This window comes from Amblyraja radiata, chromosome 24 (assembly GCF_010909765.2).
Source record: "Amblyraja radiata isolate CabotCenter1 chromosome 24, sAmbRad1.1.pri, whole genome shotgun sequence".
Lineage (NCBI taxonomy): Eukaryota > Metazoa > Chordata > Chondrichthyes > Rajiformes > Rajidae > Amblyraja > Amblyraja radiata.
In genome coordinates, this window is record NC_045979.1 from 18,436,795 (window position 1) to 18,463,576 (window position 26,782).

General features: G+C 42.1%; 1 protein-coding gene across 2 annotated transcripts in view; it reads left to right on the forward strand.

The window, feature by feature from the left end:
* LOC116986815 (mitogen-activated protein kinase 12-like) overlaps positions 1 to 26,782 on the forward strand; it is a 48,712-nt gene that overhangs the window by 15,049 nt on the left and 6,881 nt on the right. For both annotated transcript variants that reach the window (XM_033042538.1, XM_033042539.1), the window contains 8 exons: positions 1,472 to 1,530; positions 7,654 to 7,759; positions 10,343 to 10,372; positions 13,050 to 13,097; positions 18,648 to 18,762; positions 20,546 to 20,617; positions 22,355 to 22,434; positions 24,015 to 24,093. In XM_033042538.1, coding sequence (XP_032898429.1) covers positions 1,472 to 1,530; positions 7,654 to 7,759; positions 10,343 to 10,372; positions 13,050 to 13,097; positions 18,648 to 18,762; positions 20,546 to 20,617; positions 22,355 to 22,434; positions 24,015 to 24,093 — 589 coding nt within the window. The remainder of the gene's footprint in view (positions 1 to 1,471; positions 1,531 to 7,653; positions 7,760 to 10,342; positions 10,373 to 13,049; positions 13,098 to 18,647; positions 18,763 to 20,545; positions 20,618 to 22,354; positions 22,435 to 24,014; positions 24,094 to 26,782) is intronic.

Consider the following 26,782-nt stretch of genomic DNA (forward strand, 5'->3'; position numbering starts at 1 on the left):
CAAAGACCGTGCCGGACATGGTGCCTGATCTCCTCTGCCTCACATGATCCATATCACTCCATTTCCCTGCATATCCATGAGCCTATCCAAAGCCTCTTAAATGCCACTATTGTATCTGCCTCCACCACCATCCCCGGCAGCATGTTCCAGGCATTCACTACTCTCTGTGTAAAATAATCCTGCCCCGCACATCTCCATTAAACAATGATTAATTAATACTTTATTATCACGTGACGTCACAGTGAAATTCTGTAGGGATTTTGCACCTTTTCGCAAGAGGGGCTTTGAGAACATTTCGGGATGACGTGGTGGCACAGCGGTAGACTTGCTGCCTTTACACGCCAGAGACCCAGGTTTGATCCTGATCCTGACTACGGGTGCTGTCTGTACAGAGTTTCTACGTTCACCCTGTGCCTGCATGGGTTTTCCCAGGTGCTCCAGTCTCCTCTCACAAACACCGGCAGGTGTAACTGGTATAGATGGGACATGTTGGTCTGCGTGGGCTAGTTGGGCTAAGGGCCTGTTTCCATGCTGTTGACTCTCGGCTATTTTGCCCTTGCTGTTGTATCTATCATTACTGTAGAGAAACATAGAAAATAGGTGCAGGACCTTCGACCAGTCAGACATTCAATATGATCATGGCTGATCATCCAAAATCAGTACCCCGTTCCAGCTTTTTCCCCATATCCCTCGATTCCCTTAGCCCAAAGAGCTAAATCTTCCAGCATCGGCAGTTCCTTCTTAAACATTAAATCTATGAGCTTCACATGAATAAGGAACTTCATTGCATCCTTGTGTATATGACAGTAAATTGATCTAAATGTCCACCAATGTCCTTGAGGCTGATTGCCATTATTATCACTGTTATTACTGTGAGGGAAATGGCTGATCCCAATGCAGCAATTGTGGTGAGAGTCTGCCCTCTCGTGGCAACAGACGTTAGTGCCGATTGATAATGTTTTTACCCATCAGTGAAATTACTCCTGTCATCTAAGTATTTCCTAAACAATACATCTTAAAGTGGACACAAAGAACTGCAGATTAAAAAAGCTTACAAAAAAAAAAGGCACAATGTGCTGGAGTAACTCAGCGGGTCAGGCAGCATCTCTGGAGAACATGGTTAGGTGACGTTTTGGGTCGGAACCCTCTTCAGATTGATCTTTTTTGGATAGCATGCAAAACGCCTGATACACGTGACAATAATAAACTTAAACCTTCCCGCTTCTGCTTTTTAGCCCGCAGGTCAACTTGCAGGTCAGTGAGTTTGTAGGTTTTTCCTCAAGTTTACGAAATGTAATTCCCCCCCCCCACTCATAATTTCATAGTGCGTGAAAGAGATGTGACTAGTTTTTTAGCAACAACAAATTAACTCATTCCTAACACAGAATGAATGCTGGTTTTTACAGGAAGTTGGTAGAAGCTGGTTATTGTGATGGAGAACTTGCCTGAATAGTTTATTATTCACTTGCAGGTCATCGGACTCATTGATGTCTTCACGCCCGCAGTCACATTGGATGAATTTCATGATTTGTAAGTGTTCTGGAAATATATAAAGCTCACAATATAGTGATCAAAACTGTAACGAACCTGGTGTTACATAAAATCCGCCAACAAAGAAAGATCATGGAGACAGAATCATAGTCATACAGCATGGCACCAGGCTCTTCAGCCAAAGTTGCCCACGCCGACCAATATGCCCCATCTGCACTAGTCCCACCTGCCCGTGTTTGGCCCATATCCCTCTAAACCAGAGCAAATGATTCTAGTTGAGATGGGGCATGTGGGTTGGTATGGACACTTGGGCCGAAGTGGCTGTTTCCACGCTGTATCACTCTGACTCTGTGACTCTAAGAGCTTGCCATGAAGATTAGCTTCTAAGTTATGGAGAGTGCTGCAGTGCAGTGATGCCCTGACCTAAGTTTCTAAACATCTGTGTGATGACAATGGGCAGAGAAAGTTTGTGAGACTCTACTGCATGAAATAATCAAGGGAACAAAGAAGATTTTTTTCTAACACTTGCAGTAAGAGTTTTAAAAAAATCATCCAACCCCTGATGTGGAAAGGAAATGCTTCAAAAGCTTCACTTTCCTGTCCATCTACCCGCCCAAATGTCTTTTAAAAGCTGCCTCAACTACCTCCTCTGGCAACTCGTTCCATACACCCACCACCCTCTGTGTGGAAAAAGTCACCCCTTGGGTTCCTATGACATCTTGTTCCCCCCCTCGCCTGAAACCTATGCCCTCTGGTGCGTGATTCTCCTGCCTTAGGTAAAAGACTCTGTGCATTCATGCTATCCATTCCCTTCGTGATCTTTTACACCTCTATAAGATCACCCCTCAGCCTCCTATGCTCCAAGATATACATTCCTCGCCTGGCCAAACTCTCCCTACAGCTCAGGCCCTTGAGTACTGGCAACATCCTTGTAAAAAATCAGTTACACTGTCAACATCAACTGAGAGTGTATTTGATAGTGTTTGTGTAGTACCAGTTGAGTAAATGTTAGGTCCTCACAATTCTGCTCAATTAGCCATTCCATCCCCCTCCACACCTGGGTTGTGTACAAAGTGTTTAGAAGTCTAGACAAGTTATAGTTCTGGCACCAATTTAACATTCAGTGCCTGGAACCAATCCAGGCACTTGATTAACAAATAGTATGTATTCTAAGAGGCAAAACCACCAACCTCCCCACAAACTATCGTCAACAGAGGGTTCTTGGGGTCCAAATCCACAGATCCCTAAAAGTAGCAACACAAGTAGTTTGAGTGGTAAAGGGGGCATATGGTACGCTTGCCTTCACTGCTTGTTGGAGCACTGCTTGGAAGAGTCAGGAAGTCATGTTGCAGCTTTATCAAACTTTGAGCAAAACACAAAGTAGTCAGCGGGTCAGGCAGCATCTTTGGAGGGAAATGATAGTTAACGTTTCAGGTCGGGACCCTTCATCAGACTGATCGTAGAAGGGGGAAGAAAGCAGTTCTGGTTGTCCCATTACAGACAGTATATGTAAGCTTTGGAGGGTTATGGGGGATGCAGGGAATGGAGAGAAGTGGCTCATGTGCAGGTAGCTTAACTTGGAGTCATGTTCGGCATGACATTGTGGGCTGAAGAGCCTGTTTCTGGGCGTCACTGCTCTATGTTCTTAACTTCAGTAACTTGTTTCTGTAGACGGGCGAGCAGCAGGAACAACAGATTCAGAATTAGACTGTTCTTGATTTTAAAAAGTTCACTTGGAGCAGGAAAAACTCATTGACAATCTGGCCTTCAGGTTAAGGTTCAGAGAATTCCAATTTAATTTGATTCAACTTTATTGTTATTGCACAAATACGAGTACAGGTACAAGGAAATGCAGTTTAGCATCTGGTCAGAGTGCAAGATAGTAAAAATAAAAATACTGGTTAAACAATATGTGCAATGTGGTACATAGGCAAATAAATATATACAGATAGGAGAGTCTAAAGATAGCTAGCGTCGGGATTGTGAGTTCAGCAGGGTAATGGTGTTTTGGAAGAAGCTGTTCCTCAGCCTGCTTGTGCGAGACCTGAGGCTCCTGTACCGCCTCCCTGATGGGAGGAGGGCAAATAGTCCATGGTTAGGGTGAGGGGGGTCGATGATTTTCCCGGCCCGACTCAGACACCGTTTGCGGTGGAGGGCATCCATGGCAGGGAGCGGGGCACCGATGATGTGATGGGCGGTTTTCACCACCTGTTGCAGTGCCTTCCTGTCAGCTGTGGTGCAGCTGCTGTACCATACCGTGAAGCAGGTGGTCAGGATGCTTTCTGTGGTACAGCGGTAGAGGTTGGACAGGATCTGAGGGGACAGGTGAACTTTCTTAAGCCTCCTCAGAAAGTAGAGGCGCTGCTGCGCCTGTTTGATCAGTTTGGCGGTATTGAGGGACCAGGACAGATCCTCTGAGATATGTACCCCGAGGAATTTGTAGTTGGAGACGTGCTCCACCTCAGTCCCGTTTATGTGGATGGGGGTATGTCTGCCACCTCTGGTCTTCCTGAAGTCAACGATGATTTCCTTCGTCTTCTTTGAGTTGAGGACATAAAAACATAGAAACATAGAAAATAGGTGCATGAGTAGGCCATTCGGCCCTTCGAGCCTGCACCGCCATTCAATATGATCATGGCTGATCATCCAACTCAGTATTCTGTACCTGCCTTCTCTCCATACCCCCTGATCCCTTTAGCCACAAGGGACACATCTAACTCCCTCTTAAATATAGCCAATGAACTGGCCTCAACTACCTTCTGCGGCAGAGAATTCCAGAGATTCACCACTCTGTGTGAAAAAAGTTTTCCTCATCTCGGTCCTAAAAGATTTCCCCCTTATCCTTAAACTGTGACCCCTTGTTCTGGACTTCTCCAATATCGGGAACAATCTTCCTGCATCTAGCCTGTCCAACCCCTTAAGAATTTTGTACGTTTCTATAAGATCCCCCCTCAATCTTCTAAATTCTAGCGAGTACAAACCGAGTCTATCCAGTCTTTCTTCATATGAAAGTCCTGACATCCCAGGAATCAGTCTGGTGAACCTTCTCTGTACTCTCTCTATGGCAAGAATGTCTTTCCTCAGATTAGGAGACCAAAACTGTACGCAATACTCCAGGTGTGGTCTCACCAAGACCCTGTACAACTGCAGTAGAACCTCCCTGCTCCTATACTCAAAGGTCGAGGTTGTTGTTGGTACACCAAGCTGCCAGGTTCTGGACCTCCTCCCTATAGGCTGATTCAGAATCGCATTCAGAATTCAGAATCGCACAGGAACGATGAGACTGCCCAGCGGAGGTTGCAAAGGAGATTCTCCAGAATGTAAAAAAAAGGCAAAGTGCTTGAGTTACTCAGCGGGGCAGGCGTGCTGGAAACATGAATAGGTGACGTTTCTGGTCGAGACTTTTCTTCAGTGATTGTGGGGGTGGGGGGGAAAGAATAAGGCTGGAAGAGAGGATGGGCAGGGCAAACCTGGCAAGTAATAGGTAGATACAGATGAAGGAGGCGGTTTTGATAAGGCAGATGGTTGGACAAAGGTCCGAGATGAAAGGACAGAAGCTGAGAGACAAAAAGATTGAAGTCGCAAATTGGGAAGCTAGAGGAAGGAATATAGGTGGTAGAGGAGGGGTGGAAAAATAAGTGTGAGTTTAGGTGGGGCACAAGGAAGTGGAGGGGGGTGGGGTTAAGGGGATGAATCTCTGGTGAATATGGATCAGATGACATTTTGGGTCGTGTCTGAAGAAGGGTCACGATCCGAAAAATCACCTATCCATTTTCTCCAGAGATGCTGCCTGATCTGCTCAGTTACTCCAGCACTTGGTGTCTTTTTTTGTAAACCAGCATCTGTAGTTCCTTGTGCACGTTAGTTATGAGGAGATTCTGGTCGGGCTGGGCTCGTTGCCGTGGAGTGGAGAAGGCTGAGTGGCAACCTAATATAACATTCTGATGGCGATACATAGGAGAGATGGTAAAAATCCTTTCCACAAGGTTGGGGTTATGGTGTCACGGAGTCTCACAGCACGGAAACAGGCCCTTCAGCTCAACTCATCCGTTCTGACCAAGATGCCCATTTATGCTAGTCCCATTAGCCTATCTTTGACCCAAATGCCTCCCAACCATTCTCTGTCCAGACGACAAGGGCAAGAGATCACAGGGCTGAGAACGGAGGTTTAGAGGGAATCTGGGAGATTTATTTCACAAAGGATCTCTGGAGTCTGGAATCTTTTGCCTGAAGAGATGATGGAGGCAGATACCCTCAACATTGAAGAGCCATCTAAACAAGTCCTTGAATGGTGAAGGTGTGGAAGGCTACAGAGCTGATGTGGGTGGAAAGGCAGTGGAAACGTGGTAATTGTGTACTGTTTCAGCCTAATGCATTTTTATCACACTCTTGCACTTAAGAATGGTGGAACATTTAGACAGAGCTGTATGTAACTAAGTAATTTTACTGCTACAGGTGCTGTCTGTATGGAGTTTGTACGTTCTCTCCGTGACCACGTGGGTTTTCTCCGAGATCTTCAGTTTCCTCCAGCACTCCAAAGACATACAGGCTTGTAGGTTAATTGGCTTGGTATAAGTGTAAATTGTCCCGAGTGTTTGTAGGATAGTGTTAATGTGCAGGGATCACTGGTCAGTGCAGACTCGGTGGGCCGAAGGGCCTGTTTCAGTGCTGTATCTCTAAGCTAACCTCAACTGTACCTAAGTACATGTGACAATAAAATGCCATTGAACTATTGGTACACAAGGGGTCGTATGGACAATGTGGTGTGAAGGGCCTGTTCCTGTGCTGTAACACTGTGACTCACATGTGAACCAGATAAACTGTGGAGAATGAGAACCGCACCCATTCAGTTGCTAAGGGATGAGTCGTCTCTCGGTAAGTTTTATAACTTGTTTTCAAGCTGTGAATCAGTTTTGCAACCTGCTACATTAGAAGGAAAATACTGAATACTGTTTTTGGGCCATCAAGCTGCTCACACAGAGAGTGGTGAATCTGTGGAATTCTCTGCCACAGAAGGTAGTTGAGGCCAGTTCATTGGCTATATTTAAGAGGGAGTTAGATGTGGCCCTTGTGGCTAAAGGGATCAGGGAGTATGGAGAGAAGGCAGGTACAGGATACCGAGTTGGATGAACAGCCATGATCATATTGAATGGCGGTGCAGGCTCGAAGGGCCGAATGGCCTACTCCTGCACCTATTTTCTATGTTTCTATGTTTCTCAGTGATTGCTATTGCTCAGATCTTTCTGATCAATGATAGAAACTGGTGCTTGACACCTGAAACCCCACAGAATTGGAGTGAAGGAGACTCCTTTTAACATTAGCAGAAAACAAAGTGTTAGAGGAACTCAGCAGGTCAGGTAGCATCACTGGGGGGAATGGACAGATGGTGTTTTAGGTCGAGCCCATCGTCAGATTGATGAAGGACCCTCCGCAGGTGCCGCCTACTCCAGCACTGGGTTTTGTTCAAGATTCCAGCATCTACAGTTCCTTGCGTCTCCTTTAACATTACTAGGCTATGTCATAGAGTCCGTGCTTCAAACAGTGTGGAAACAGGCCCTTCGGCCCAACTTGCTCACACTGGCCAACATGTCCCAGCTACACCAGCCCCATCTGCCCATGTTTGACCCATATCTCTCCAAACCTGTTGTGTCCATGTACCTATCTAACTGTTTCTTAAATAGGATAGTTCCTGCCTCAAGAATCTCCTCTGGCAGCTCATTCCATACACCCACCACCCTTTGTGTGAAAAAGTTACCTCTCAGATTCCTATTAAATTTTTTCCCCTTCACCTTAAACCTATGTCCTCTGGTCTGATTCACGAATTCTGGGCAAGAGACTCTGTGTCCTGTATTTATGCAGACAATAGATCAGTACAGCACAGTAACAGGCCCTTCAGCCCCACGATGTATGTGCCAAACATGATGCAAGTTAAACTAATCTCCTCCGCTGTACATGATCCATATACCTCTATTCCCTGCATACCCATGTGTACATCTAAAACCATCATAAATGCTGCTGTCATATCTCCCAAACAGCAATTCTGTTTATGACCAGGAGTTGGCTCAATAGATTTCCACAACTGTATGCAAGCTAATATTCCCAGTTGGTTTCAACTGTGCAGTGAAGGCTCAGTATACTTATCCCACACTCTTTTATTTTTAGCTACCTAGTTATGCCATTTATGGATGCAGATTTGAGTAAAATCATGGGAAAACTGACAGACGACAGAATTCAATATCTTTTATATCAGATGTTCAAAGGCCTTAAGGTAGGTAACATAAGGTAAAGTTAACATGTTAGAAGTTTTGGAAAATGTATTTGGAAGCAGTGTGATAAATTTATAACACATTAAATGTTTGGACTCTTGCGTTTTTTGCTGAAAACCTAAACCATGTAATTGTCAGAGTACATGAATGGTGGGATTGTGAATCTTGTGAGTGGTTTATCATTGCCACCAGTGTGATGTCATCATTGCCACCAGTGTGATGTCATAATTGCCACCGATGTGATGTCATCATTGTGATGTCACCATTGCCACCTGTGTGATGTCACCGTTGCCACCTGTGTGATGTCACCGTTGCCACCTATGTGACATCATCGTTGCCACCTGTATGATGTCAGTTGCCACCAGCATGATGTTACCATTGCCACCAGTGTGATGTCACGGTTGCCGCCAGTATAACAACATCATTGCTGCCAGTATGGTGTTGTTGTGATGTCATCTGCCCGGTGTCACTGTGATGTCATCTGCCCGGTGTCACTGTGATGTCATCAGCCCGTGACACCGTAATGTCATCAGGCTGAGTAGGCTGCTTATAATAGATTCTTTATTCATAGCAATAAGGAAATTTTAGCTAATATGTTAAACCCTTTACAGAAAATTATATAATGCTTGGAATATCTCATGAGTAAGGTCAGAGTGAGTGACATGTCACAAATAAAATTTTTATAAATATGAAATCCATTATTTTTTTAAATATCAATGTACTGGTATAAAATTATTTTCTATAGGTCGGGGAGTTTACTGTGCAGGATTGTTACACCATTTAACATCCTACAACACAGGGAAACATTTTGCCAAGGAATTTTGTGGAGATGCAAATGTATTATTACCTGTGTTCTGATCATTTCAACGACAGACTGTGATGATAATTGCCACAAGGCAGTTTTTGAAGAGGAGCTGAATCACTGACTTCAGGATTTTGGCACTAAATTATGTGGAACTGGGCACGAGTGCCAATAGTTAGATGTCATCTATACAATTGCAACAAATAGGAAATTAGTTTTCCAGCCAATGCAAACCATGACCCATGATCATGAGAAAATATATTCTACTTATGGTCTTGATGTGTTGATTCCTAGTGGAAATCAATTCGTTAAAGGCAAAAATGTTTTTAGTAATCAGTTAAACGGCAAACAATTCTGCCCATTAAAGCAATTTTCTTACCTTTGGTGTAGATACATAGAAAATAGGTGCAGGACCTTCGGCCCTTCGAGCCAGCACCACCATTCAATATGACCATGGCTGATCATCCAAAATCAGTACCCCATTCCTGCTTTTTCTCCATATCCATTGTATTCACTTGAATTCACATCCAATTCTCTTGAACTCCACAGATTTACAACTCTCTGGGTGTAAAGGTTTTTCCTCATCTCAGTCCTAAATGGCCTACTCTTTATTCTTAAACTGTGACCTCTGGTTTTGGACTCACCCAACATCGGGAACATTTTTCGTGGATCTAGTCTGTCCAATCCCTTAAGCATTTTGTATGTTTCTGTAAGATCTCATCTCATCCTTCTAAATTCCAGTGAATACAAGCCCAGTCGACCCATTCTTTCATCATATTCATCCCGCAATCCCAGTTGTGGATTGGTTAACAGGTATTATAGAAACAAAAAAGAAAATAAACACCTGAGAAACACACAATGACATTTTGGTTTAAACACACTTTGTTTCATCTTATTTGTTTAGAGTATTCGGCTGAAGGGAAATTCTTCCACTGGCCATTTAGATTCGGGAAGAGCGATGGAAAGAATTTTTTACCAGAATGCCTGCAGGGATGTTTATAGATTATACCCCTCTTCCAAGTACAGTCAATTAATTGTATTGAATTTCCAAATGTAATTAAATTATGCCTATTTCATCTCTCCTCCTCATTAGAGGCTTCTACAATATTCATTTTTGACAAAAGGTGAATATGGAAATTGACTTAAAAATTCCAGTCACTTTTTTAAGTTTAGTTTAGAAATACAATCGGAAACAGGCTCTTTGGCCCACCGAGTCCGCACCGACCAGCGATCCCCACATATTTACATTACCCTACACCCACTAGGAACATTATACAATTTTACTAATCCAATTAACCTACAAGCCTGTATGTCTTTGGAGTGTGGAAGAAAACCGAAGGTCTCGGAGAAAACCCAAACTCCGTACAGACAGCACCTGTAGCCGGGATCAAACCAGGGTCTCTAGAGCTGTAAGGCATCAACTCTGCTGCTGTGCCACCATGCCACCCACCGTGTGCTCGTTAGCAAAGAAGAAAACAATATAACTGTAACAAAGGTCTCATTACTCTATTGCTTTCTCCCTTCTAAAAGACTGAAGGAATGAGGAGTTCACAATATATCAGATTGTGATTATGTAATTACTATGTGACAGAGCATGTTAAAGTATCAAAGCACCATATCGCATGTCAGTGCGAAAGTACGCTTTCATTATGCCTATTTTAATACTATACGTGCTCTAATTTCACAGTTGTCGTTTCTCAGTTAATGAACGCTATAAATAAATTTTTTAAAAAATTAAATGCTACAACAATATTTACGATAAATACTACTCATTTTGTTTCAGTATCTGCATTCAACTGGAATTATCCACAGGGTAAGTTTTTTTAACAGCCTGATTTTGATGCTATTCAGAAGAATATGGAGAAGGGTGGTATCACGTGGGTGAGGACTACATTTAGGTGCGTTTACCATGAAGTGAGAAAGTAGAATCCACATGCCTATATGGGTTGTATATTTCCGCTTCAGTACTGGAGGTGAAATGTGGTGAAGTGTTGATTATATTTGATGCTGAATGCACGGGAGAGTATAAAGCCCACTTTACTGATGTTAATATGTTATTGAGCCAGTAACTGTCTGAGTCGTGTCTATAGATGTAGTCCTCTGACTACGGGGTCTTGCATAAAGAACTCCAGTGAGTTTTATTCAACCCGAGTGTGTATGTGGTTTTCTGAAATCAGAAAACTGAGAGCATCTTCAACCACGTTGACCTAGAAATGTTCTTGTGCCAGGAAAGTGCATTGAATTGGTGGTTTGAAAGGGAAACTGCGGATGCTGGAATCTTGAACAACATTTGCTGGAGAAACTCAGTAGATCGGGCAGCAACTGTGGAAGGAATGGACATTTGTATTTTCAACAGATTAATTTAATATACAAACGTATGAATTAGGAGCAGGAACAGGGCACTAGGATACGAGCATTTATTTATTTTGCTGCCAGTAGGTGTGGCCTTGCCAAAGCTGGCTGCACACAGAAGTGGTTCCTTCACTGTGTAATGCTTGGACATGCTGGAAGTATAGTTCTATATCATCCCACTTTCACATCCAATCCCTACACGCTAGAAGCAATTTTACAGAGGCCAATTGACCTACAAACCCACACGTCTTTGGGATGTGGGTTGAAACCGGAGCACCCGGATGAAAACCACCCGACCACAGGGAGAACGTGCAAACTCCAAAAGGACTGCACCGGAAGTCAGCATCGAACCTGGGTCTCTGTTCCTGGATGTTTCCACTAGTGGGAGAGTCTAGGATCAGAGAACACAGCCTCAGAATAAAAGGACGGAGCTTTAGAAAGGAGGAATAATTTCTTTAGGCAGAGGGTGGTGAACCTGTGGAATTCATTGCCATAGATTGCTGTGGAAGCCATTCATTGGGTACTTTTTCAGATGGAGATTGACAGATTCTTGATTCGTATGGGGGTCAAAGGTTACGGGAACAAGGTAGGAGAACTGGTTTGGAGAGAGAGATAGATCAGCCATAATTGAATGGCGGAGTAAATTTGATGGGCCGAATGGCCTAATTTGTTCCTATGCCTTATGAACTTCTGAACATATGACGGGCAGAGACTAAACCCTGACAGTGAAACGCCTCCAAAAAGCTTTTGGTCAGCCAATTCCAATCCAGGATGTGGTGGACATTTTAAAATTTTGCAGACTGCGATTGAAAGTAGGATTCACATTGAATGACATTGTCCTTGTGCAGCAACAAGACATCAATGTGACATTCGCCTGCTGGTGACCGGAACAGCGGGGATGGTTTCCAATAGCAACTGCCTTATGGGTTCCGAAGCATACAAGCAGAATTGTGCACTGATTAAGATTTAGTGCAAATTGGACCTGCCTATTAGATTATACCATTAAAATGATTTGCTTGAAAAAACAATTATCAACAACACAGAAAATGGTGGCGCAGTGGTAGATTTACTGCCTTACAGCACTTGCAGCACCAGAGACCCGGATTCGATCCCGACTACGGGTACTATCTGTACTTAATTTGTATGTTCTCCCCGTGACCGCGTTCTCAGAGTGCTCCGGTTTCCTCCCGCACTCCGAAGACGTACAGGATGTAGTTTAATTGGCTTGGTATAAGTGTAAATTGTCCCTAATGTGTGTAGGACAGTGTTAATGTGCGGGGATCGGCGCGGACTCGGTAGGCCAAAGAGCCTGTTTCTGCGCTGTATCTCTAAACTAAACACAAATTCGATTTATCACTGCAACTTTACTAAATGGAAAGGTCCCCATACAAAACACGTCTGTTCATTCCTTCACAGATGCTGCCTGACCCGTTGAGTTTCTCCAGCAATTTGTGTTTAGCTAAATATGATTTTTCCAAATATATTTAATTTTGCTGATTACACATCAAAAATTATTACTTATGAGGTTTGGAAAATGATAAATCAGTTAAAAAATTCATTAGTTGGAGTTTAAAAGAAAAACGGCCAATATATAAAACTTGAAATACTTGAATGTAATGAATAGCACTTTAAACGACATCCATCTGGACCGTGCTGATTTGAAGCTACTGTTCTGCAATAATCCAAAGCAATTTAAATTGACATTTTTTTACGTGACATTTTCTTTGGTTTTTGACATTTCCATCTGAAAATAGTACATCTGGTTTGAATGTTCAGGTATTTGCAGTTAAGTTTTCATCGCCAATTTAGATTCAAGAGGGTTCATGTTAGTGAAGAGCAAAATCACCATTCAGCTTGTCATAGCTTCCGAGAATGGCTTTCTAGTTATTATATTGATCTTTTAATGTTAATTGCTTCCCAAGGGCAAAATACACTTCACAGAGAATAATTTACAACAGTCACACTGAAATGGGCTTTTTGGTATTGAGCACTACATTTAACATTTCTACGTAATTGATCATGGTTTAAAATTGCATCACTGTTAAATGTTAACCTAATACAAAGTAAAGGTCGTAATTATTGTATTGGTTAATTTATTTGATGTCTAGAATTAATGCTCTTTTATTTTGGTTTCTTAGGATTTAAAACCTGGCAATTTGGCCATAAATAAAAATTGTGAATTGAAGGTAATACACCTATTTTAAATGTAGCAGGAGAGGTGGGTGAGGGATTAGATTTAAATACCAATGCATTTAATCTCAAAGTATTATACTGTTATATTTTAGACCGGATAATCAGATATCAATTATAATATGAAAACAAGCTATTATGATAATTCAGTCCATGTTGCTGTTGTTCTCCCAACGTGTAGCAAACCAGAGATAGACACAAAATGCTGGAGTAACTCAGTCGGGCAGACAGCATCTCTGGAGAGAAGGAATGGGTGACGTTTCGGGTCGAGACCCGTGACATTTCAGGTCGAGACACTTCTTCAGAAGAGTGTCTTGACCCAAAACATCACCCATTCCTTCTCTCCAGAGATGCTGTCTGTCCCGCAGAGTTACTCCAGCATTTTGTGTCTATCTTTGGTTTAAACCAGCATCGGCAGTTCCTTCCTACACAGGTAGCAAACCAAATATTGTTTCCTGTATTTCCCATACCATACCATTCTCATTCCCCCAATGACTTGTCTCACCTAATTTTAATTGTTGACATAGTCTCTGTTCAGTCATTAATTCTGCAAACACATTCCATAGTTAGTTTAGTTTATTGTCATGTGTACTGAGGTACTGTGATAAGCTTTTGTTGCGTGCTAACCAGTCAGCGGAAATACAATACATGGTTACAATTGAGCCATCCGCAGTCTCAATCTTCTGTGTCCAATAATTTTTTTTCTGCTTTCTGCCCTAGTCCTCTTAAGTACAGTTTACATCCATAATCTTGATTGATACGTCACTGATAAATAGCTTTCTTCAAAAATCTGGGAGGGTATGTACGACTGTTGGTCTGACTTTAGGCACAAAATGCCAGACTAATTCAGCGGGACAGGCAGCATCTCTGGATAGAAGGAATGGGTGCCTTCAGACAGAAGATGGTCTTGACCTGAAGCGCACCCATTTCCTCTATCCAGAGATCCCACTGAGTTACTCCACTATTTTGTATCTATCTTCGGTGTAAACTAGCATCTGCAGTTCCTTCCTACACATGTTGGTCTGACTAGAGGGGTGACGGTGGAATATGGGTGGTGGGGAGTGCAGGGAATCGGGAAGGCCGAGATGGAAGAACTGTCAGATTTAACGGGGAGAAAGTAATATTCGTTTCTCTGTTTTCCACAAGTTAATTATAGCTGCTGGATGCAATAAACTAGCACCATGAACCTACAGCTGTGGTCTAAGAAGTTCATGGCAATGGGGGCAGGTGATTTAAGATTAGGAACTTGCGAGGTGCAGCTATTGGAGAAGGGGGAGCAGAGGGAAGATGGGCGGAGGGGAAGAGGCGGTGATGGGCGATGATTGAAGTTGAGAGAGAGAGGGTATCAACGGCAGGAGTTCAGCTAAGCACCTGGTCTTTGTGCTATTGCTAAACATAGACATTCTCTCCTATCACGTGTCCCACCGTGAGGGCCAATATCAACCACCACTATCTGTTGCACCAAATCCAAAGAAACAAGAAAGGCAGAAATCTTAGAATAAATTGTGCACACTCCTATTCTGCCCCCGGGAAGAAACATAGAAACATAGAAATTAGGTGCAGGAGTAGGCTATTCGGCCCTTCGAGCCTGCACCGCCATTCAATATGATCATGGCTGATCATCCAACTCAGTACCCCGTACCTGCCTTCTCTCCATACCCTCTGATCCCCTTAGCCACAAGGGCCACATCTAACTCCCTCTTAAATATAGCCAATGAACTGGCCTCGACTACCCTCTGTGGCAGGGAGTTCCAGAGATTCACCACTCTCTGTGTGAAAAAAGCTCTTCTCATCTCGGTTTTAAAGGATTTCCCCCTTATCCTTAAGCTGTGACCCCTTGTCCTGGACTTCCCCAACATCGGGAGCAATCTTCCTGCATCTAGCCTGTCCAACCCCTTAAGAATTTTGTAAGTTGTAAGTTTCTATAAGAAGCTTCTTGCTGTCATTATCACGTATGATGTAATCACAAATTCCAGTCCTTTCCGAGGTAGTTTGGAAATCTTGATACTTGCCACCATCAGACACTTGTAGAAAGCATTTTATCGCGATGCATCACAGCCTGGTTTGGGAACAGCTCCATCCGAGGCCGCAAGAAATTGCAGAGAGTTGTGGACACAGCCCAGACCATCACGCAAACCAACCTCCCTTCCATTGACTCTATCTACACTTCACACTGCCTCGGCAAGGCCAGCATCATAATTAAAGACCAGTCACACCCCAGTCACTCCCTCTTCTCCCCTCTCCCATCAGGCAACTTGAATGTAAAAACACATACCTCCAGATTCGGAGACAGTTTCTACCCAGCTGTTAACCATCCTACCAGTAACTAGAGATCTGATCTACTACCTCTCTCAGGACCATTGAACTATCTTTAATTGGACTTTACTGGACTTTATCTTGCACTAAACATTATTCCTGTTACTCTGTACACTGTGGACAACTTGATTGTACAGTCTTTCTGCTGACTGGTTAACACGCAACAAGAAGCTTTTCACTGTACCTCAGTACATGTGGCAATAAACTAAACAACTTATTGCAATTTGGTGGAAAAGCAACTTCCATTTGTGGAACCCGCACAGAGATTTGTGGAAAGTATCACTCAGCCTACTGGGAAATTGCACTGTCAGTCCCAGAACAGAAATTGATGGAAAATTGACTAAAATTCATCCGTGCTAAACAGGTGCTGTGCCATTGACCAGCCATATCACTGTCCAGGTATTTGTTCCAAGTCAATGAACATGTTTTCAGTAGGGTATTTAACCTTTCCAATCCAAGACTTTTACAGAAGACTGCAGTTTAGATTTCTATCTTCAGAGAATTTGCAGATAGTGATTCACTTCCAGATCTTTGACAATCTAATCTTATTCTGCTCATTAAACTTATTTTCATTGGTATTACATGTATTGCACTTATTACTGCAGTGGAATTCAATCTTTTTAACGGGGGGGGGGGGGGGGGGGGGGGGGGGGTTTCACGCAACAGCAGAACTCAGTATTTTGACATAATATTTAAAAGTTATAATGAAAAATGGTCCGATCATACAATTTATATCAGCTGGTATATTTGCTACTTGCACTTTATCAAAATCTGGATAAAACAACTATTTTGCTGTATCTGTTAAATTTAAACTACTCGATATTTCTGTAAATGTTCGTACATTAGGCTTGCACTTTTGTTATTTGTAAATTGTGCAAGGAGTTCTAAACTATTCAAATAAGAAACCAAAAATCGTTGACATTTTTGATGCTGACTCATTGTACAAAATTGCACCTCACCAACTCCACTTTTTTTCTAGTCTCCTGTTATGAATGCAATGAATTGGGTTTTAAAGATACCTATAATCCACACTCTCCATATATCATTCATCCAATGAACCTAGGCTTGTTCTTCGTGTCATATCTTACTTGGTTTTCATCACAGACTTTGAATGGGAGGAAATACTGGGTGGAAGGAATTAACTAAATTCCTTAAGTCTATTAGACTTAAGGAATTTAATTTGACTTAAATTTGACTTGAATTGACGAATTTAATAGACTTAAGGAATTTGAAGGAATAAGGGCTTATTCTGTGCCACTATTGACCTGTGGTTGGTTTGGCATGTATGCATATCTAGGTTGGTCGGATCTCAATTGCAATAAACTGATGCTTGCTGCAACATGCAACCTAAAACTTTTGGCCAAAAAAGTTGGAGGACTTCCTTGCTTATTATTTATAAAAAATGAAGCTGGTGTATAGGAACTTGAGGGGTGAACCTTTTTCACTCAGTGGGTGTTGGGTATATGGAATAAGCTACCAGAGAAGGTAGTTGAGGCAAACAGGCAATTATGGCAATGTAGCAATTTTAATGCATTGCAATCAAACATAGAAACATAGAAACATAGAAATTAGGTGCAGGAGTAGGCCATTCGGCCCTTCGAGCCTGCACCGCCATTCAATATGATCATGGCTGATCATCCAACTCAGTATCCCGTACCTGCCTTCTCTCCATACCCTCTGATCCCCTTAGCCACAAGGGCCACATCTAACTCCCTCTTAAATATAGCCAATGAACTGGCCTCGACTACCCTTTGTGGCAGGGAGTTCCAGAGATTCACCACTCTCTGTGTGAAAAAAGTTCTTCTCATCTCGGTTTTAAAGGATTTCCCCCTTATCCTTAAGCTGTGACCCCTTGTCCTGGACTTCCCCAACATCGGGAGCAATCTTCCTGCATCTAGCCTGTCCAACCCCTTAAGAATTTTGTAAGTTTCTATAAGATCCCCTCTCAATCTCCTAAATTCTAGAGAGTATAAACCAAGTCTATCCAGTCTTTCTTCATAAGACAGTCCTGACATCCCAGGAATCAGTCTGGTGAACCTTCTCTGCACTCCCTCTATGGCAATAATGTCCTTCCTCAGATTTGGTGACCAAAACTGTACGCAATACTCCAGGTGTGGTCTCACCAAGACCCTGTACAACTGCAGTAGAACCTCCCTGCTCCTATACTCAAATCCTTTTGCTATGAAAGCTAACATATCATTCGCTTTCTTCACTGCCTGCTGCACCTGCATGCCCACTTTCAATGACTGGTGTACCATGACACCCAGGTCTCGCTGCATCTCCCCTTTTCCTAGTCGGCCACCATTTTGCTTAGTTTATTATTGTCACATGTACCGAGGTACATTGATAAGCTTTTTATGTTGTGTGCTATCCAGTTAGCGAAAATACTATACGTGATTACAATCAAGCCGTCCACAGTGCACAGATACAGGATAAATGGAATGGGTTTAGTGCAAGATAAAGTCCAGTAAAGTCTGATTAAAGATAGTCTGAGAGTCTCCAGTGAGGTAGATGGTAGGTCAGAATTGTTCTCTAGGTGGAGATAGGATGGTTTAGTTGCCTGATAACAGCTGGGAAGAAACTGTAGATAGACACAAAGGTGCTGGTTTATCTCAGCTGGTCAGACAGCATCTCCAGAGAAAAAGGATGGGTGATGTTTCTGGTCGGGACCCGTCTTCAGACTAAAGGTAGGGTCGGGGAGGTGGGGTGGAGTGAAGAGCCGGAAGTAAGAAAAGACCAGGACCAATCAGGGCTGGCCATAAATGACCTCAGGCAGGGTGGTGCCCTGGTAGGCCCATTGTTGGCGAGGGAAAGTGCAATCTCAAAACGGATACAATGTGGCAGACTCTGGAACTGGTTAAATGACTAGGGTGGAGCAAGAAACTATCCCTGAATCTTGACAGACACTAGTTGCTGGAGTAACTCAATGGGCCAAGCAGCATCTCTGGAGAAAAACGATGAGTGGCGTTTCAGGTTGGGACTCTTCTTAAGGCTCAGTCTGAAAAAGAGTCCTGATCCGAAAGGTCACCCATCCTTTTTCTTTGGAGATGCTGCCTGACCTGCTGAGTTACTCCAGCACTTTGTGTCTATCTTTGGTATAAACCAGCATCTCCAGTTCTTTGTTTTTACCTGAATCTTGATGTTTGACATCCAGTTTATCAATGTTTAAAATAAATTATCCAAGGATTATCCAGAACGAAACGTTTGAAATTGGATCTGCATATTTGTAGATCATCGACTTTGGTCTTGCCAGACAAACGGATTCAGAAATGACCGGCTACGTGGTTACAAGATGGTACCGTGCACCTGAAGTCATCTTGAATTGGAGGCATTACACTCAGACTGGTGAGTCCTCATCACATCCCGATCACACAAATCATTTGTTCTCAGGCAAAAATGTTTGTATCACAACGCGATTAAACATTTATACTAAATCAATGCTATCTGCATTAATATGGGAACTAAAAACGCAAACTGTTGAGAATACAGAAGTAAGCCAATATCTAGAAGAACAAAGGACAGTAAGCCTATATCTCGGACAGAAAATGTATTTTTTACTGTCAGTGTTTTCGTTTTCAGAATTTGAGTGTTGGTAGATTTTATTACATAATAGTAAAAGCTACTTGAAATTGTTATTGAATATTATTATCCTTTAGTTTATAATTATTGTCACATGTACCGACGTACAGTGAAAAGCTTTATGTTGTGTGCAATCCAGACTGTACATGATTACGACACAAGCCGTCCACAGTGTACAGAATAAAGGGTATAACGTTTAATGCAAGATAATGTCCAATATTATTGTGTTCAGTAATGGTACTAAAATGGTTTGAAAAATACTGCTTGGTCAGCTATTGCTGACTGAGCAAAGTAATTTATTAGCAAAATGAAGCCAATCCCAGTGAATACAAGGCAAGGTTTAGGTGAGATTTCAAACGTCCTACTAATAAAAATATTTTACAAGAACAGGCCATTAAACTGAGATTCAGCGGCTCAGTGTTGCCCACAGCAAAGATTTGCAGCACTTCAGTGTTTCTCACTTACTGGAATCCTTAGGCACTGTTACTGTCATCGACATTGAAAATTTAGTCCGTTTGTTTTAGATATGTTGTCTTTCTTCATTGCACCCTTTTTTAAAATCCATTTTATCCCATACTCTCTCTGATGGCTGGATAACATTCGCTGCAATTACAGGACTCCAAGTTATTAATCCAATGCAGACCTTTTATATACACAAGACCAATAATAAACCACTTGAGTAACTGCTTTTGTTAATCTGCTGCTCAAATCCTAAATGGCCAATCTATTTGGGTGGCACAGTGGTAGAATTGCTGCCTCACAACGCCAGAGAGCCTGGTTCGATCCTGACCATGGGTTCTGTCTCTGCGGAGTTTGCACGTTGTCCCTGTGACCGCCTGGGTTTCCTCCAGGTTCTCCGGTTTCCTCCCACATCCTGAAGACACGCAGGTTTGTGGGTTGATTGGCTTCTGTAAATTGCCCCTGCTGGGTAGGGTGCAAAATTGGGATAACATAGAACCTGCGTACGGGTGAACAATGGTCAGGGTGGACTCGGTGGGCTGAAGGGCCTGTTTCCACACTGTATCTCTAAACTAAACTGCCTCAAACTAAATTCTGTTGATATGGATATCAAGATATTTTATATTCATTTTTAAAAGTCTGATAGGAAGATGAAATAAACTAATACACAAATGTTACATTCCAGCTTTCTCTAGAGCTGTTTTAAATATCCTCTGGATGTAAGAGACACTAACAAGACTGCTTTTATTACACATCCCTTATTTAGAAGGGAATAGGCCAACTTGAGGGAATTTATTTTTATAACTGAACCCACCAATCTCCTATCTATCCAGAGGCAGCCAGTTCATAAAGGGACCAAGGGGACTGGACCTCACTGTGAATGGATGGTGTGATTTTCTGAAGGAAAATCGACCGATGGAAATAATTCACCTCAGCGAGGCAATGTAGTCGAACCTGAATCTGTTGACACCAGAGATCTATTCTTTATGTATGCATTAACAGCACACAACATCTGATTCAAAATTCAACACAACAATTTTGTCAATTTTACAATAATTTAACAGCTTTCTCTATTGGCTTTCAATTTCAGTTGATATTTGGTCCGTTGGCTGCATTTTTGCTGAAATGATCAATGGCAGGACATTGTTCAAAGGAAAAGACTGTATCCTTTTATCCAGTTTTGCTGAAGTAGTTCACGATTACTTGAATAATCCAAATTGTCTTAGCCTCCCCAATAAAATATCTTAACTATCGCATGAAGCAATATATGACAAATTGTGGTAGGTTATTTATTAATCTCATACATTACAAGTGATAATGATAGAATCTACAATGTAAGCTTCTTTTAAATGTTATTTACAGAAATATCATCTTGTTAAGTATATCAACATGGTTGAGGAAGGGTTAGTAATGTAATAGAGTTGAACAGATCAAAAGGGAAACCAGGTTCAAATCTCTTGTAGTGCAATCTGAAGTATTGCAAAAAAGAAAAATGTGCCTGTAGTGGGATAACTAATAATATTGTGTATAAGAGTATGTGGCAGCACCTCAGAGAAGGGTGTGTGAAAGAGGCGATTGGTACAGGAGTCTGATAGCGGTAGGGAATAAGTAGTTTTTGAAGTATTTTTGTCCAAGCTTGCAAACTTCTCTATGCTCTCCCAGAAGAGAGAAGCAGGAAAAAGGAAAGGCTAGGGTGGCTGACAGGCATCTTTGAAGATACTTTCAACCTTCCTGATGCAATGCACTGGATGGAAGGAAGTGACACTGACAAGCCTGTGATGGACTAGGTTGTGTTCACCACTCTCTGTAGGTTCAGGCAGCCAGAAGCAGAACTGTTGCCATGGCATTGTTTCGGAATAGTTTCAGTAACGCATCTACAGAAGTTTGAGAGAATCCTTGTGGACATGCTGAATCTTCCCAGACTCTGAAGAAAGAAAATATGCTGCTGTGCTTTCTTGATCACCTCATCAGTGTGAAGGGACCAGGTTAGGTTGCTGGTGAAAAGGATGCTGAGGAACTTGAAGTGGTCAACTATCTCTACAGCAGCTATGTTGTGTTGACCTGGTTCTTTAGGTTAATAACCAACCCTCTTGTCTTGTTGCGACAAGGGTCTCAATCTCTTTCCTGTACTTTGTCCCATAATTGTTGTAGATTTGTCCGACAACAATGGTATCATTGACAACTTAAAGGGTGAATTGGCGTGATCCTTGGCCTTACAATCACGGGAGTGCACAAACTTGAGGAGCACCAGTGTTGATGGTCAGGTTGGAGGAAATGTTATGGACAATTCTAACTGCCAGATGTCTGCCGGTCAAGAAGTCCAGAAGCCTGTTGCAAGTGGATGCCCCAAGGCCTGGGTCCATAAGTTTAGGTGGGAGGTTCTTCGATATAATGATGTTGAAAGCTGAGCTCTATCAATGAATGGCATCCTGCCATAAGTGTTCTTATTGTGAAGTAGATCAGGAGCTGGTTGTAGTTCAAAGGAAATGGAAGGTAGACACAAAATGCTGGAGTAACTCAGCGGGTGAGGCAGCATCTCTGTAGAGAAGGAATGGGCGATGTTTCTGGTCAAGACCCTTCTGGGAATGGTGTCCTCTGTGGACCTATTCTCCCTGTACACAAATTGTAGATCTAGAGATCTAGATTGTGCAGGAGACTGGCATTGATATACACCATTACCAATCTCTCTAAGTACTTCCTTATGGTCTATGCTAGAGCAGTTAGGTGTTAATTATTGACACAGATCGCTTTACTCGGTCAACTGTGGCAACTGTGCTGAATTACCACTGTGTATTCACTGACTGCTGGAAATTGGGATATTACTGTTTAACCTGATTGTATTACTAATTATGGCCAAACATTTTAATGGCAATAATTGATTCTTAACCAAAAGAACCAGATCTAGATCAACTAGCACAGATTATGAAGATTACGGGCACTCCTGGGACTGAATTCATTCATAAATTAGAAAGCATTGAGGTAATGCAGCATTATAGACTTTGCATGGTTCACATTGTTCTCAGTTTAATACCTTCTGCAATACTTATTGCTAGCCTTTAAAAATGTTGGATTTTTGTAAGAGTGCAACATAGTATTAATCATTAAGTGTAATGTGTAAAAGTCTTTAACAGATGATGGGATTTTCAGTGTACTTGCGTTAATGTTGAGTGCTATTGCAAGGCTAACCATTGCAAGGCTACACCCTACATTTCCAAACATTCCCTGATTTGATATAGTTGATAAAAACCATTATAAAATGTACTTGGGTAATGTGGAACACTGAAGATACCATCAGTAAATGGACCACACACTCACAATACCAGTACAATTCACTCAAAATCAGTTCACCCATCTCCAAACTCAGTAAAACTCTGTTACTTCACCTGCTCGGTACTTTGATCTTGGACTGGCAGATTTTCAGCACAATTGGATATTACTCCCACTAATATCATAACACAGAGTCCTTGGAAATTGCAGATGCTGGAATCTTGAGCAAAACCCAAGGGCTGGAGAACCTCAGTGGGTCAGCCAGCAGGACTTTATGCATTGGGGTGCAGGAGGATGTGAGGTGATCCTACAGTGGTGTATAAATAAGCTCATGAGAAGAAATGCACAGAGTTGTTTACTCAGAGTAGGGAAACCATACTTAGGTGCACTGATAAGGTTAAAGTTTTTTAAGTTTTAGTTTTAGAGATACAGCATGGAAACAGGCCCTTCGAGCCCATGCCGACCATCGATCACCCATTCATACTAGTTCTATGTTATCCCACTTTCACATCCACTCGCTACACACTCAGGACAATTTTACAGTGGCCTATAATCCTACAAATCCGCACATCTTTGGGGTGTGGGAGGAAACTGGAGCACCCAGAGGAGACCCAGGGGGGTCACAAGGAGAACGTGCAAATGGCACAGAAACAGCACCGGAAGTCATGATCGAACCTGGGTCTCTGACGCTGTGAGGCTGCAGTTCTACCAACTGATCCATGGAGTGTAGGAGATGTGACCTGGTGAGCCAGATGTCGACCCATCGAGATTTATAATGGAAGAGCATATTATCAGACTTTTATTGTGATGGAAAACTTCGAGTGCATATTGCATTCAGGGTAATTCTGTCATCTTTTACACAGAAAGCAAGCACTGCTTGCAAAATTGGCCTGTTTGTTCATTGCTCTGAATTCCAGCATCATTGTGTCTGTAGCTGTTATGAGCACTTGGTCTGCATCCATGGCTTTGTTGAACATTTCTATGTAACATTCTAAATACTTTTTTTAGTGACTTTAAAATTAGACCATTCACCCAGGCTGTGATGCATCCCGTCAGAATACTTTCGACAGTACATCTACAGAAGTTTGATAGAATCCTCTTGGACATGTTGAATTTTCTCCTATGACTAAGTAAATAAATACGCTGATGCTGTTTCTTGATCACCCCATTGTTCTAAAGGGACCAGATGACAGTCTCACAGTCATAGATTTCCAACTGGCTCCAGAATAACATAAAATTGCTAATTTATCAGGTTTTCCAACATTATTTAAGATGTTTGCTTTCATTTTTAGGCTCGAGAATATATTAGAACTCTCCCCTATATCAAGAAAACAGACTTCTCTTTCCTATTGCCCAACACCAAATCTATAGGTAAGTTAATATTTTTCTTTCATGAGTGATGTTTGTTTAATTTCACAGATTTTTCCCTTCAACTGAGACTAACCAGTTGAAATTGGTTTTTTTTTAAGTTTAAAGTTTTATGCTTTGGTGAAACTTTTATGGTCAAAAGGGATAAAAAAAAAGCAGTGCAGGGCTTGTTACATTTGTAGTCATGCAGCCTATATATTCAGTGTCAGTGCTTCTGTAGATTAGTGGTGTTAGCACATTTTTGTGTACATGGTACCATTACCACTCGCGTGGCTCTCTGGGGTGATACAAACTTTAGGTGTTTGAGGGGCCTCAGTGTCCAGTGGCTGGAGGACCTTGGACTGCAGTCCTTCCCCACAAAACCTTTCGTAGGCTGCATCAGTGTGTCCCTTGTCAGCATTCCCTTATGGATGTCTCATTGTACTGGAAGATTCAGGCAGGTGCAAAGAATATCTTTCACTGAGTTGATGAACTTGCAGCAGGAATTGTTTTAGAGTGAACGGGTGATTTATGGTAGGATTGGACTCGGTGGGCTGAAGGGCCTTATCCCATGCAATGGATTAATCAATGATAACATGGCTGATGAAAATATTAAGTGCATCTTAGTGAAACATAGTCAAAATAATTATACACAGATGAGTATTTTATCAGCAGAAATGTTTTAGAATTGTTGTTCAATCCTGTATTGCATGCAAGATTGGAAAATATCTATATTTAAAGGTACAGTTATACATTTTCTCAGTCAGTTACATTTATTAGTGAAAGTATTTGCAGTGGATGCAAGCCATTCTTGGTCGTACGGGACTGCCTCTGAAGAGAGGAAAAATATACTACATCAGCAATTTGAGATCACTGGCTTCCGCATATATCATTGTGGAATATGAATCACATCTAATGATAAATTGTGAGTCTGTTTACAAACCAGGATATGGGAACCGTACACAACATAATTATGCAGAGATTAAGAATGGATGCTTTGTTGTTCCATCAGCTATTTTTTCCTATTGGGACTGAATGAAGAGAGAGGGCATCAGCTTATAAAAATTACACATTCCACCTTTGCACTCCTGCTCCTGTACTCTACTTTTCTCATCAGTTGTGTATTAGTTCTACTATTTAGATTTCCAGCTCGGACTAAATCACCAATGGTGCTCAATAAGGTTTTAGAAGAAATTGCACTTTCCTCAACTCGTTACAAGTAGTCACTCAACTTGCAGTAAAGCAGCTTTATTCTCTTGTTATGCTTATTAAAGATTACTAATAGTAATTACTTCTTTGCATTGAAGTGCAATGTTGTGGATTGATAGAATCCTGAAAATTCAAAGGTTTTATAAATGTTCAGCCATGATCACAATGAATGGCGGTGCTGGCTCGAAGGGCCGAATGGCCTCCTCCTGCACCTATTTTCTATGTTTCTAATTTTGTCCAAATTTGTCAACATTAACATTGCAAACAATCTAAACGATTTTAAGCTTGCAGTCACAAAACGGTCCAGGTTATACTGGTTACTGGGCCTCTCTATAATTCTCATTGGCAGGTTTTCCATTGAGAGCTCTGAGCCAAACAGAAATCAACTCCCACATTCCAGAAACATTTTCTGGCTGGTTAGCCCAAGGCATACTTAAAGTTGTTACAGACCTCTCAGAGCAAGGATACGTGTCATCCTTTAATTTCCAGGGTACTGGATGAAGCAATATGTAACATATGAGCGAGACAAGGCTGCATATTGCCAGAGCTAATGTTAGAGGTGCAGTATGGTGGCGCATCGTTAGTGTTGCTGCCTTACAGTGCCAGAGATCTGGGTTCGATCCTGACTTTGGGTGCTTGTTTGTACAGAGTTTGTACGTTCTCCCTGTGACTTGCGTGGGTTTACTCTGGGAAGCTCCAGTTTTCTCTCACAATCCAAAGACGTACAGGATTGTCAGCTATTTGGCTTGAAATTGTCTCTCTAATGTGTAGGATAGTGTTAGTGTACGGAGATCGCTGGTCGGTGCAGACCCTAAGGGCCTGTTTCCGCCCTTTACCTCTAATCTAAACTAAAGGTGAGGTCAGGGAGGAAACTCATGACAGCAGTATTTTAAATCTTTTCTACCTTCTCAAATTCCCTTTAAGACCCCCCCCCCACTTGCCTCAAATCACTGCCCTCTAGTTTTAGACTTCTCTGCCTCCAGGACAGAGACTGTGACTATTTATTTTATCTACACCCATGTCATTTTAAGATCACCAAGTGCATCATGTGCCAGAGGGAATAAATGCAGTCTATCCAGTCTCTCCTAACTAACGTCTGCCATCCTGATGAATCTCTCCGCCACACTTTCTAATATTGCCACTTCTTCCTGCAGTGGGGTGACCAGAACTGTACAAAATTCTTGGTGTGTCCAAAAAATAAGTGTGGTTAACCAATGTTTGTACAGCTGCAACATGATGTTCAAACTCTTATGCTATGTGTCTTAGCTTCTAAAGGCAAGTATGCCCAATGCCTTCTTTGCTGCCCTGTCCCACTGTGTCACCATTTTCAGGGAACATTGAACTGAAAACCCCAATATCTTTATGTACATCAGCACTCTCAAGGTCTCTGCCATTTACTGTGTATGTCCTGCCAGATTTGATATCTCAAAATACATGACCTCATAAATGTCTGCATTAAATTCTATCTGCCAACAATTCATCTAACTTTCCAGCTTATCTATGC